The sequence below is a fragment of the Acartia tonsa genome, chromosome 6 (assembly GCF_053477335.1).
Source record: "Acartia tonsa isolate MP-2025a chromosome 6, ASM5347733v1, whole genome shotgun sequence".
Taxonomy (NCBI): Eukaryota; Metazoa; Arthropoda; class Copepoda; order Calanoida; family Acartiidae; genus Acartia; species Acartia tonsa.
Window position 1 is genome coordinate 43,240,265 of NC_137265.1, and position 12,401 is coordinate 43,252,665.

The window sequence follows — 12,401 nt, forward strand, 5'->3', positions numbered from 1 at the left end:
CCTTTATTTAAATCTTATTCTAGTATCTTTAATTCAAAGACTGAAAAATGTTTAAAATGTCTTTTTAGATTTTATCTTAACTTTAATATAAGAATTTAGAATGAATTTGAGAATAAATTTCTAGTAGGTTTTGATATTATTTTTTTTCTTAGAAACATAGCTTAAGCCCATCGGTAATATTTAGAGATTTTTCAATGACTTAAATCAATAAGATTAGATATATGAAAAAATTTTAATATTTTGCTTAAATAAATTGTTTTTTTTAGCACCTTTCATGTTTTTAATTTTGGTTTTAATACCCATTTATTTATTTATGCGCGAGTTTAGAGATTTACAAGTGAAATGAAGCCAAAGGAAGTCTTATTAAGCATACTTGAAAAAGGAAGCCAGCAATTTTAAAGGCCTAATATACATTTTTTAGGTTCCACGGATTTTGTACTGTTGTAGTAGAAAAACTGGACCACTTATCTGTTTACTTATAATTTAAATATGCTCCCATACAGAAAGGAAAACTGCCTTTTTATCATATTTCATCGGAAAAGATCATGAAGAGGTATTTTATGGAATGGTCTGGTTTCTGTCCTCCAACGTTCCAAAATCCGTGGACCCTAAATTACATATAAGATGCATTTGGATATTTGGTAGTAAATAACATGCTACTAAATTGGTGTATACTTTAAAAATGCTAGATTTTTCAGAAAGGGATATTTCACCTGAAAAAAAAAAATATTATTTTGCTTCAAAATTATCAACTATAAAAGAATTTTATTTTGAGACTGATTAAGAAACAGAAATAGATTTTAAAGATCGTACTGTAGTTTTTTAACTGAAAAAAATAAATCTATTAAATTATTTTACTGGTAATATTTTATGTTATAATGAAGGGTTGGATATTTATCTATCTTTTATAAGCCTATCCCTGTATCCCTGGGATGAAGTACAAATTTCTGGTAGTTTACACTAATAAGTCGGCAATTTATCAACACTATCTCAAGTACCATAATCAAACATTTTTGAGGGTGTTAAAATATAGCCCCTTTATTTTGTCGAATATTTTTAAAAAGAAAACTAAATCATATTCAAAATATCCTATGGGACTAAACATCCCTGGCATTGATGTATAAGAGAAAATATTGAGATTGATGGATGTACAAACTGGTAGAGTAGTTATTGGATGGTTGTTTTTTGTTTATTTGTCCATTAAGACCAAATTCTACCAAGTTGATTGAAACTAATTAAACAAAAACAAGTTAATAAAAATTTAGTATTTGTAACACATTTAAATTAAAACAATGTGCAAACAGCCAATTATAAAGATCAAAGAAGGTGTTACTATTTTTCTTTAATAGATTTTACGTGATACTAGCTTAAACAAGCATTGGTAATTGGCAATTTTTTCTGGGAAGGGATTGCTAAATAAAAAAAGATTTGCCCTCAAAAAGCAAGTAAAGTTTTAAAATGTAAGCTTTCAAATTCAATATTAAAAAAGACTACTCTAATTTTCTTTATTTTACACTCAGATTCTTCAGAGGCTTTATTTTCTTAGTCAAGGTATGGAGAGTGCATTAGAACAGCCTAAAATCACATTTTTAAAATCACATACTTTCCTGAAATGAACAATCAATTATAGCCAGTCTTTATAAGATATTTAATGACGAAAATAATCTAACTACTAGTTCAATTATTGATTAAAGCTTACCCTGATAAAACTGCCATATTTTGCTAATAACAAGAACAACAAAACCTTACTACTTTATATTGCATATATGCTTTTGAAATATTAGTTGTCATGTTTGAAATAATTAAATGATAAAGAAAACAATTTATAGATCTCAAAGTCTCTAATGTTTTTTGATTCTATATTTCATAGCTCTAGCGATAAAATGATTCAGCTATAATAGCCAAAGCAATAGACGTCCAGTAAGATGGGATACTAGAGCAATCATATACATAGAAAGTGGGCGTTTAATTAAGCAATGTACTGTGGAGTAAGAGATCTTTACAGACATTTGTTTTGGTTTTATTAATGAAATTATTTGGGCTTATGTATTCTAAATTATTGATTTACTCTTATTGTTTTTACTGCTCTAACTGTTTTAAAATACAAACCAACTAGCGGCTAACACCCGAGGGGCCTCTAGGGACACTTGAAGGAGGAAGAATGACGACGCTTTTAGTCCTAATGAAAAGTATAAGAAATATTTAGTTTGAGATTTTATTAGGAGCGATTTCTCTTTGGAGGGTGGAGATGCCCTTCACTCAAAATAGCTAAAAACCTTTCTGGGACCTTCACTGTAAATGAGAACCATATCGGTACTGTCGCACAAACACATATCCTTTAATGTAATCTAAGTAAAAAATAATTCGTGTATCTTTAACAATCTAAGTAGATTAATCTGCTCTAGTTTAGGTGTTCTAAATAGCCACTGTTTAATTCAATATCATATTTCACTAGAATAAAGAGGTGTTCTTTTAAAACAGCAGCAACACACGCTTTAGATAAAAGTATTGCAGTATTTTTTGTTTGTTTCGTGCATGCATGGTATGGTTAAGAGCCTGTTTTCATTGTGCAAAAAAATTAGTGAAGTGTTTTCTTTTTCTTTTTTTACACACAGGAGATGGATATCACGATAAAGGACAAAAAAGCTTATAATTGCATGCATTAAAGATTTTAACTTAAGATAACTGCAAATTTTTGCAGTTTTTGATGCCAACCTTTTTAATTTCCAAGTCATATTTCACTTGATTAAAGTAGAGATACACTGCCTGGCCACAAAGCCATAGATGGATGGATTACAGGGATAAGACAATTGCAGATAAAGAAATCTGAGCCCCATAAATCCTTCACTAGTTACAATATACCAAACCTAGAGTTGAAAACTTTCAGGGGAGAGTAATTTATCTTTCATTTTTCTATCCCTGCTTCCCTGGCCCTAAGCTGGACCAGACAAAGTAGGGTGAGAATAATGATAATATTTTTTATATTTAAAAACCAACGCCCCTTGCTATAGTGCTCAATTTGGTCTTTGAACTCTATTTTGTCCAATGAACTTTTTTTAAACTGTTGGCCTTTATTTATTTTTTATTAAAACCTCTTATAAATCATCTTTTTACTAAAAAATAGTATCCGTTTCATTCTAAGAAGGCCTTAAATATCGAAATGTTATTAATCTCTAGCTTAATTTATCAGCTTCAAATTGTTCGCATTTGAATAGTGGAAAAGATCTTAAAATAACATTTTTCATCTACATTAATTCTGGGCTCTTTGTCTAAATGATCACCATTGAATGCCAGAATAGTTGAGGAAAACTTAAAGCGTAATAATAGGCTTTAAATGATTAAAATATTCGTATTTATAATTTTCTGAAAAATAAAGGACCAAATAGTTTTTCTTAAAATTCATAATCCTTCTCTTGCTAATGAATGGCTCCTGCTAGTAAGTAATAGTGGTCAAGTAACCTAATTTACTATGATTAGGCATTCAACTATATTTCATTACTAGGTTTGTACTACATACAAATATGTTTGTACTTTTTGTACACTACCCATTCTAATTGGACGATAAATATTAAGAGTTGTAGATCAATTTAACCGTCATATTTCTATACATCTTAAATTCTAATGTAAACTACCATTTTAGGAATTTGATTAAACCCTTAATTGCACAACTTTTGCCTGTTAGCCTTACAAATATTTATGAATGTTATGAAACTGCAAAATTTAGGGGTAAAGTCATCCCCTAAATTAAACCACCTTTTATCAAAGTAGAAAAAGCTTTGATGTCTTTAGTATGAACCTAAACGGTTTCTCTAATGGCCTTTTTACTATAAGGAACAAAGAGAACAGTTCTCTAAAATAATCTTGTTGGTCAATTAGGCACAATTAATTGGGCATTGTGCCTTGCTAATTACAATTTTGATATGGTGCAACCTTTTTATAGATGGACAAACATGCTTCTTAAAGATTTCGACATAGGATATGAAAAACCATACGTCCCATGTTTTTTAGTAGCAAATATTTAGAGTTCTATGCTGTATTGGAATAGCTTGTTATCACATACAGCTTTCTGCAGATATTAAAATAACAAAACTGGTAGGTATTAAGCTTATGATTTTGATTTTAATTTTTTGAGGAAAATTGTCTGTAATACGATGCTATACATGATTTTTCAGTAGTGAGAGCCGGTTCTAATCCAGTAGATATTAATCAGTTTCGAAGCCGTTCTGGAAGTTCTTTGAGTACCTAACATTAATTTTTTGTTCTATATTTGATTCTCTATATTTCAAACCTCTATTTTTCAGCCTTTTTGCATCTAGATTAGTTAGTGAGATGCCTAAAAATGGACCTATAGTTTTAATGAATATTATTTATTATCTTTAGGTTTTTCATAATTAACAGATGGAATAGATAATATAGTAGCTTATTAGTGATTTATGCATGTTTTACTCTGTAAAAGAATAATTTATTTTGCACATTTAGAATTAGATGAATTTGCATGGTTGTGGTAAAAATAGTTTAGTTTTTAAACAATCAAATTTTCCCTTTTAAAGAAGAATACTTCATCCGAATAAAAACTATTTTGCCTTACAAGTTTGCATACTTATGTAATTCTTTTAAAAACTAATTCTTTGACTTGTCAAAAAAAGATATTTTTTTCTTTAATTACAATTTATTTTATTAGTATTCTATAAAGTCAGAATATAGCAATGGACGTTTAATAAATAATTATAAGTAAAACTTGGCTGTATTGGGTAGATTTTAGTTAATGGGGAAAACAGGGTCGTTGATTGACTAAAAATGCCAGTTACTTCCTCCTACCTGCTTCCAAATCTATGTTAAAATAGTCCTATAATTTTAAACTGTGTTTATTAATTTTTATATATTTAGATCCGCATTACCGCTGAGTACCTACATCTGGAGCCTATTGGTATTGTTCTCGTGTTCTTCTTCTTTGCTATTGTCGTCATACAGTTCGTGGCCATGTTGTTTCATAGGTAAGACACTTTTTTATTTACTCTCCTCATAAGAATTTGTCCAATATTATCCAGGGAGGGATGGGATAATGGGCTGTTTTTATCAGTATTCCCAAAAGTTTTATTATAACGTTTTCTTATTTGTTGGCTTAACGACTCTGATAACTTTAATTGAATTTTGATTGGTTGGTTTATTAAGTTGAGTGTCCAAACGTTTCAACCACTATTTGTAATCTACAGATGGGATAATTTTTGTGTTTCATCATTGGGGATGTACATTGTACATTAATTTATCAGCCAATGTCTTATCCCTTTAGATCCCTGTCAAGGGAATATAAGTGACGTATCTGCAGTCAAATCATTATGAATTTTTTTATAGATTTGGAACCATATCGCATATTCTTGCGTCCACAGATTTGAATTGCTGCAAAGCTAAAGAAGATGTCTTGACAGATGAGGTAAAGTAGTCGAAACTTTTGATCTTACATTTTTTTCCCGAGTCTATGTTTTATGGTATATGGTATGTACAACAATCTATGACACAATGATAATTAGAACGTTGTCTGTCTGTCTGTTCGTTTGCAGCTTAAGATAACTGTAACCACTGAGCAGATTAGGCTCTATTTTCAGGAAGAGGTTTTAACTACTTTCCTTGAGGGTAAGGACACCCCCCTTTCATAAAAATAAACTTTTCACTCAAAATAATAGTACGAAAAACTAACCACCCTCCTCCCCGTTAATTTTAATGTATTTCACAAAAAGATGGGGTTGGAGTTGTGAACAACTAGACACTTAAAGGGAAACCGCCTAATTATTAAATTTAGTCTGAAAATCTGAAATAATTCCTTTTAATAATTTTTGTTTGTTTTCAGGCCTTGATAGAGAAAAATGCGGTAGAGATAGTAAAACAGATGCAACGGTTGAAAGGGCTGGATGATGAGTATGACTCGGACAGCGCGGCAAGCAACAGGCTCCAAACCAGGTATAGTTAAGTTCAGTTGCGTGCACGCACAGCGATTCACCAGTAGGGTGTATAGTCTTAGGGGGTCATAAAAGTTCTAAAGGATAAAAAGAGATAAATTAATTTTTATGTTATTTTGTAGATCTTATTTGAATTTTATTAAATTTTATCAGTTCATTTGACCTGTCCTCACATCTAATTGAATACACATACAATTCACCACTTTTAATAAGGAATCTTAATTAAATTTTAAATTTCAGACGAACCATCCACAATCTCGACAAGGCCAGAACTAAGAAGCGCGCTATCGGCACCCTGGACGTTGCCTTCAAGAAGAGATTCTTCGCTCTCTCCGGGGAGGAGGAGGCCCCTGGTGGTGGTCAGACCCATAAACATAGCAGCCGTAAGTATAATTTTGATACACTCTGAGCGAAAAGTTGCGCGAAGCGCGCTAAAATATTTGACACCTGTTATTAAGAAAGGAAATCATGAGGGGTAAAATTGAGTAATTCATGTAATATTTTGCAAGTGAAATGTTGGCAATGTGAAATGATTGAATATTATTTGGGGGGGGGGGGGGCCCGGGGGGGGGGGTGTGTGACCAAACCTCTACACTCCCCTTTACATCCTCCATATCTAGTTTCTACCAAAAAAGTTTCAAAATGCTTGTCTTGTTCGTTCTTAAACTTTAAAAATATTTATTGTCTTTGCTGTTTTTAGCGTATTTTTCATGCTTTTGTGTTGCAAAAACTATGTTCTTACTATAGGTAAAGGGACAATGTACTTTTAATAAATGTAATTTTTCAAACTAATGTGATATTTTAGAAACTCCTATCCTTGGACCTCGTCACCATCACATGCCCAGAGAGACTATCAAGGCTTTGGAACATGCCAGGGACAATCTTATCAGGTAATTACAGAGTAGCTTTGCTATCAAATATTTTAAAAAGGACAATTTTGTCTTATAAAGTACACAAGTAACTGTCCATATGAAAAAGAAACATTTCATGAAAAAACAGTCATTGTCTGACATAGCCTACCTTCAAATTGCATTCCTTACATGATGTGATTACAGTCGGGAAGACAAACAAACAGTTTTAAAAAGTTAAAGAAAAAATAGGGGGTTCAGTTTTTTAATGGGGCAATTTCTCTTGTGAAGGGTTGCCGTACCTCCCCCAAACCTTCCTAGGACATATGAGAAGCTTTACGCTGTAAATAGTAACCATATCGGTACAAACAGAAGCACAGTTGGACATCCTATTACTTATTTATCCTTTTATAGAAGTAAAAGGGATAATATACAACTATATGAATGTTTTAGTACGAGCTCAACATACTAATAGAATTCAGGAAGGGAGGGGACATTGGACTGTTTATTATACTAGACCCCAAAGTTTAAAAATAACGTTTTTATTCGTTGGCTCAAAAACTTAGACATTTATTAAATTTTGATTGGTTGGTTCATTAAAAATAGCTATCAGACATTTTCACCACTAATTGTAATTAACATAAGGATTATTTTTTTTATCATTGAGGATGCACCATTGCATATCAATTTATCGGCCATTGTCTTATCCCTATAGAAGATCCCTGAATAAAAATATTTTTTAATGCTTTTTTTTCAGTGAAAGGAAACAGTCAAAGATGCAGACTTTGGGCGCGAGCAACCCGCACAACAACAACAACAGCAAGCACAGGAGCAACACCAGGATCACGGGAGAGACGGTGGACAAGGTCTTTGCCGCCAATGGCGGCCTCGACAATGGGGTAAGTACTTATACTTTATTAGGTGGGTAGTAGATACATTTAGCAGAAGTTTTTGTAAGGGACAGGCAGACTAATTGAATTATAGATCAGATACTTCTAAGAAAGGATAATATTTGCAATGTCATTAATATATTTTTTTCCAGTATTAATTAGAACCGTTTCTTAGTAATACTGAAAAATCATGTAACGTATTATAGGTATTATAGCCAGTTTTCTACGAATATTATAACATTACTACGAGTTTAGAACAGCTCAATCTTATAATTTTTCATTTTAATATTCGCGGAAAGCTTCCAATAAATAAGCAACAGGTAGCTAATTCTGCACTATGCCATGTTGCAGGGATTTGACGGTGGCCCCTCTAGTAACACAGATGACGAGGCCAGCTCTACGGCCAGGAATTCCACCAGAAACTCTGCCAGAATTCCAGCTTACAGGATACAGGACAGGGGAGTTCTGTCCTCCTCAGATCAGGTACAGTAACAAAAATATTGGATTTGAGTGGGGGGGGGGGGGGGGGAGATGGTTTTGGTAGCATAAATGGCTAACCGTGCAAGTTTAGTAAAAGTCTAATGTTGTAATAATTGGATTTTGGACTGGTACCCGAAGTTTAAACTAGTAGTGTTCAAACATTTCAACAAAAAACTTAATTAAACAGTAAGGTATTTTTGTTAATCATCATTGGGGATTCAAATGCATATCATTACCGTCCATTGCCTAATCCATGAACATCCCTAGAAAATTTTTTAATAAAAGTGATTTCTGAGATCTTTGTTGTTTAGATATTGTATTGGATATATTATTACTTGGATCTTATATCAGATTTTTATGTTCTTTAATAAAGTGAAACACGCAGCGGGTTAATAATGATTTCTTCCACCCACTTTACCCAATCACATTCTTTGTTTGGACTAACTGACCAATAAATATTTCATGCAAGCAAGCTACATTGAGAACCATTTGTCCCCAGTCACAATATCCACGTATATTCTACATCCATTAATATTATTTTATATTTTAGGGTAACACATCGAGTGCAACAAGTAAAATGTGACGAGAAAAAATAATATCCACACAAATTAAATTCATCAAAAAATCCATGAAAATTATTTTAAAAATCTACAAAGAATTATTAATTGGTGGATTTATTTTGAACCAAACATTGGAACACTAAGAGTTAAACTACATCTGTGAAAAAAAATCCTGTGATTTTACATCAATTCTATATTATAACCTTAAGCTAAAGGTTGGACTTTTATTATATATAATTTTATCCTTTTATGTTTATTGCATTTTTTGTAATTTTAATTTCAACAACTGTTATTTTAACTACTATATAAATCAAATTAGTTAATTGCAATATAAAATTATTTTACCATTTTTACACCATGAAAACTTGAACTGCCAGTTTTTAGTCATTTTTACATACCTATATTTTACAAATATTATTAATAAACATATTTTTTAACAATAAGTTTTGACTCAACCAAATCTGTGATTTGTGTTTTTATTGTCATAAATATGCTCAAAATATTTTTTATGGTCATTTAAAAAAATAAGTTTTCCTTTTTTTTTAAGCTACAAGTAGGATTTTTGATAAACAAAATAAATTTACTGAACTTTTTAAATTAAATTGTAATGTAAATTATATTATAAAATGTGTATTTATACAATCAACATATTGGAATTTTTTCAATATTCCTATTGGTTGTCTCAGAAAAAATATGGAAAGTTTTGTCAAATCATCCTTTACAATGAAAAATTACGGATAAATTAATAATGCTACATTTAGCAAAATCTATGTAATTTTAACTAGTCCAAATATTTTACCTATTTTTACATTTATTAATGTATTTCATACCATTTTACAATTAAGTCATATTTTGCAAATAATCTTGCCGCTGCCGTAAATAAATGTCGTCTTTGTAATATGATTTTCTAGAGAAATATGTATAACAACCATTTTGTTTTTAATAATATTTTTATAAATAAAAATTACATTTTAGTATTTTATTATTTTGTATGAATGTGTACTCTAATAGTATTATTTACCTAATTTTGCTGTAATTTTTGTGCATTTTTCATATTATTTTAATTCATACAGAATTATATTAATAAATTGGATCAAAATAGATATGTTTGTTTTTTATTTCCAAGTATAGTTCCCTTATAATTGTGGATTAACCTATTCAATTTTATTTTATAATACTCAATATTGGGAATATTGCCAGGGTTACAGGGATAGAACAATGGATGTTAAATTAAACTCCCTCCCCGAGTTGTTGTGTGCGAAACAACGTTTTTGGTGGATATTAAACTTTGTAGGAGAAGATTGGATTTATCAGTTGAGTTATTTACATAATGGGAGGGAGGGGACATTGGTCGGTAAATTATACTATGACCTACAGAGATAAAACACTTTTTGCCATTTGTTGTCTTCGTGATCTGATATCTTTACAAAGCAATAATATTCAAACTGTTCTACCTATATTTAAATCAATATGAGATGTAATTTTGACATTTTATTATTGACTTCTCGATCCCAACACTCATACATAATTGTATAATCAATCTTTCAAGTACATAAATTTCTTTACAATAATTGGGAAAAAGATTAATTTATTGCCAGCGACCTATCTCTTCAATCATGGGATAATTTATTTTATGCTGGTGTAAACAAACTTTTTAAAATTTAATATTTATTTTATCTTTGGAAATAAATTGGTTTTCAGGACTGACCAAACAATATTTATTAAAAAAGGATGACAACATCCATAAAAGCGAAGCCCTGGAACGGTAGGACTAACGAACATTAACAAAAATTATTTAGCAAAAAGTAAAAAATCAGCATATTTTAAATGGATTTTCTAACTTTCCCAAAATCGTACCTAATTGTTACAGGAATCATTATGCAAAGCTTGAAATCGATAGTACAATTCAAACCTGTTTAAATTAACGAAAAGAGCTAACTGTACCAGACGGACGTACGGACCAACCCCTATTATGAAAAAGCTTCGTTTTTTTAGCCCGTGCCTTCGGCACCACGGGGCTAAAAAACTGGTTTTAATCTTATAATTGTACATTCTATATCCGCGGAAAGCCGTTTATAATACGATGAGAGAAATAACTATTAAAAAGGCGTAGAAATTGAATCAAACTTAAAAAAAGAATATTATGATAGCAAAACAAAATATTGTGACTTTTTAGTGAGCAGCTACACACTCCGAAATTATGAGGTTAGATTGGAAAGGAAAATTTTGCCAATGCGATTAATTTACAATCCTTAATTCTCCATAGAATTCACCAGATACAAAAGACAGAAACAAAGAATTTTTATGATTAGAGATTGATTTACTGTCCCTTACGTATGCACCGAATCTCTGAGATTGTTAAAATAGTTTAATTGGATTTGAAGTACGTTTTAGATTTAAGTTTTGATGATGCTACAAAACTTCTCTGTTATTCCAATGGTCTCTTTGTCCGTCCCCTGAGAGATGGGTCTTCTTAATGGATTGCGTATAGGAGAACATTTATTGCAGGACCCTTCTTTGGAAGATCTAACTAAAAATGTTGAATAAGATAAAAAATTTTATTTGCAAGGCATTTTTTTCACTTTTTAAAAGCGTGAGTCTGTCTGTCCTCAGTAATGGCTGGTTCTTTTCATTAAATAAGACATGTAAGAGTTGTGCTATCTATTTCAAACTTTGTATTTTGATTCATTAATAGTTAGGTACGATTGAGGAAGTTTAGCAACTCTATAATCATTACTAAAAAGTCCCTACGTCCATTCAAAACACTCTTTTGATAACAACTTTTTATATGATATAATTATTTAACTTGATGGATTTGTACAATGCAATAAGTGAAGCTTCTCTATGATCAAGCCCAAAAATGTTAGTATTTCCTGAAATATTATCTTGTATTTTAAGCAGTTTTGCAAAAAATTTACATACAATTTTGTTTTGACTTTCTACATTTTTATTCTGCTTATTCAGTTCTGACACTTACAAGAAGTGTTAATGTTCATTTGTCCTACCATTTCAGAGCTTTGCTTTTATGGATGTTGTCATTCGTGTACTATTTATGACACAACAAAGGTAAGAACCATTTTTTAGCATTTTTATTAAATGTTTAATGTAGTCATTGTAAAACACAAATTTGTTTCTAATTTTTATTAAGTTTATATTACAAAATACAAAACAACACTAGAATTAATAAAACTATATAAGCAAATAAATTATAATCATAGCATCACTTTTAATTTAACTGGCAAATGAAACAAATATTTTTTATAAATTAAATCTTCTAGATCAAAATCTTGTATTCTTTCAAATAGGCAGAAAATTGCACTGCAAAAGTTTTCTATTACATCTTCAAAAAAAAATATTGTGATTAATTTGTAATTTGGAACTGGCGAAAAAACGTGTTTTATTCCTCCCTCAGGGAAAAGGGAAAAGTAATATGAAAAGAAAGAGTAAAGGGTGGGGAAGCTTATTAATCCATTGTTGTATTGAAATAAAAATTTTATTTTGGTAACATTAGAATTTTATATGCTGCTTTTTTGGTATTTTGACATCAAACAAGCATTTGATAGTTTAATAGTGGTAATTGTAATCCTGTGATTTTACATCAATTCTATATTATAACCTTAAGCTGAAGGTTGGACTTTTATTATATATAATTTTATCCTTTTATGTTTA

At 30.5% G+C, this 12,401-nt stretch overlaps 1 protein-coding gene across 4 annotated transcripts in view; it reads left to right on the forward strand.

Annotated features, from left to right (window-relative positions):
* Positions 1 to 9,835, forward strand: part of kkv (hyaluronan synthase-like protein kkv) — a 110,095-nt gene extending 100,260 nt beyond the window's left edge. For all 4 annotated transcript variants that reach the window (XM_080164979.1, XM_080164980.1, XM_080164981.1 and 1 more), the window contains exons 28-35: positions 4,888 to 4,994; positions 5,353 to 5,431; positions 5,846 to 5,955; positions 6,195 to 6,337; positions 6,760 to 6,844; positions 7,560 to 7,701; positions 8,044 to 8,175; positions 8,723 to 9,835. In XM_080164979.1, coding sequence (XP_080021105.1) covers positions 4,888 to 4,994; positions 5,353 to 5,431; positions 5,846 to 5,955; positions 6,195 to 6,337; positions 6,760 to 6,844; positions 7,560 to 7,701; positions 8,044 to 8,175; positions 8,723 to 8,755 — 831 coding nt within the window. In that variant the 3' untranslated portion in view covers positions 8,756 to 9,835. The remainder of the gene's footprint in view (positions 1 to 4,887; positions 4,995 to 5,352; positions 5,432 to 5,845; positions 5,956 to 6,194; positions 6,338 to 6,759; positions 6,845 to 7,559; positions 7,702 to 8,043; positions 8,176 to 8,722) is intronic.
* Positions 9,836 to 12,401: the final 2,566 nt, after the last annotated feature.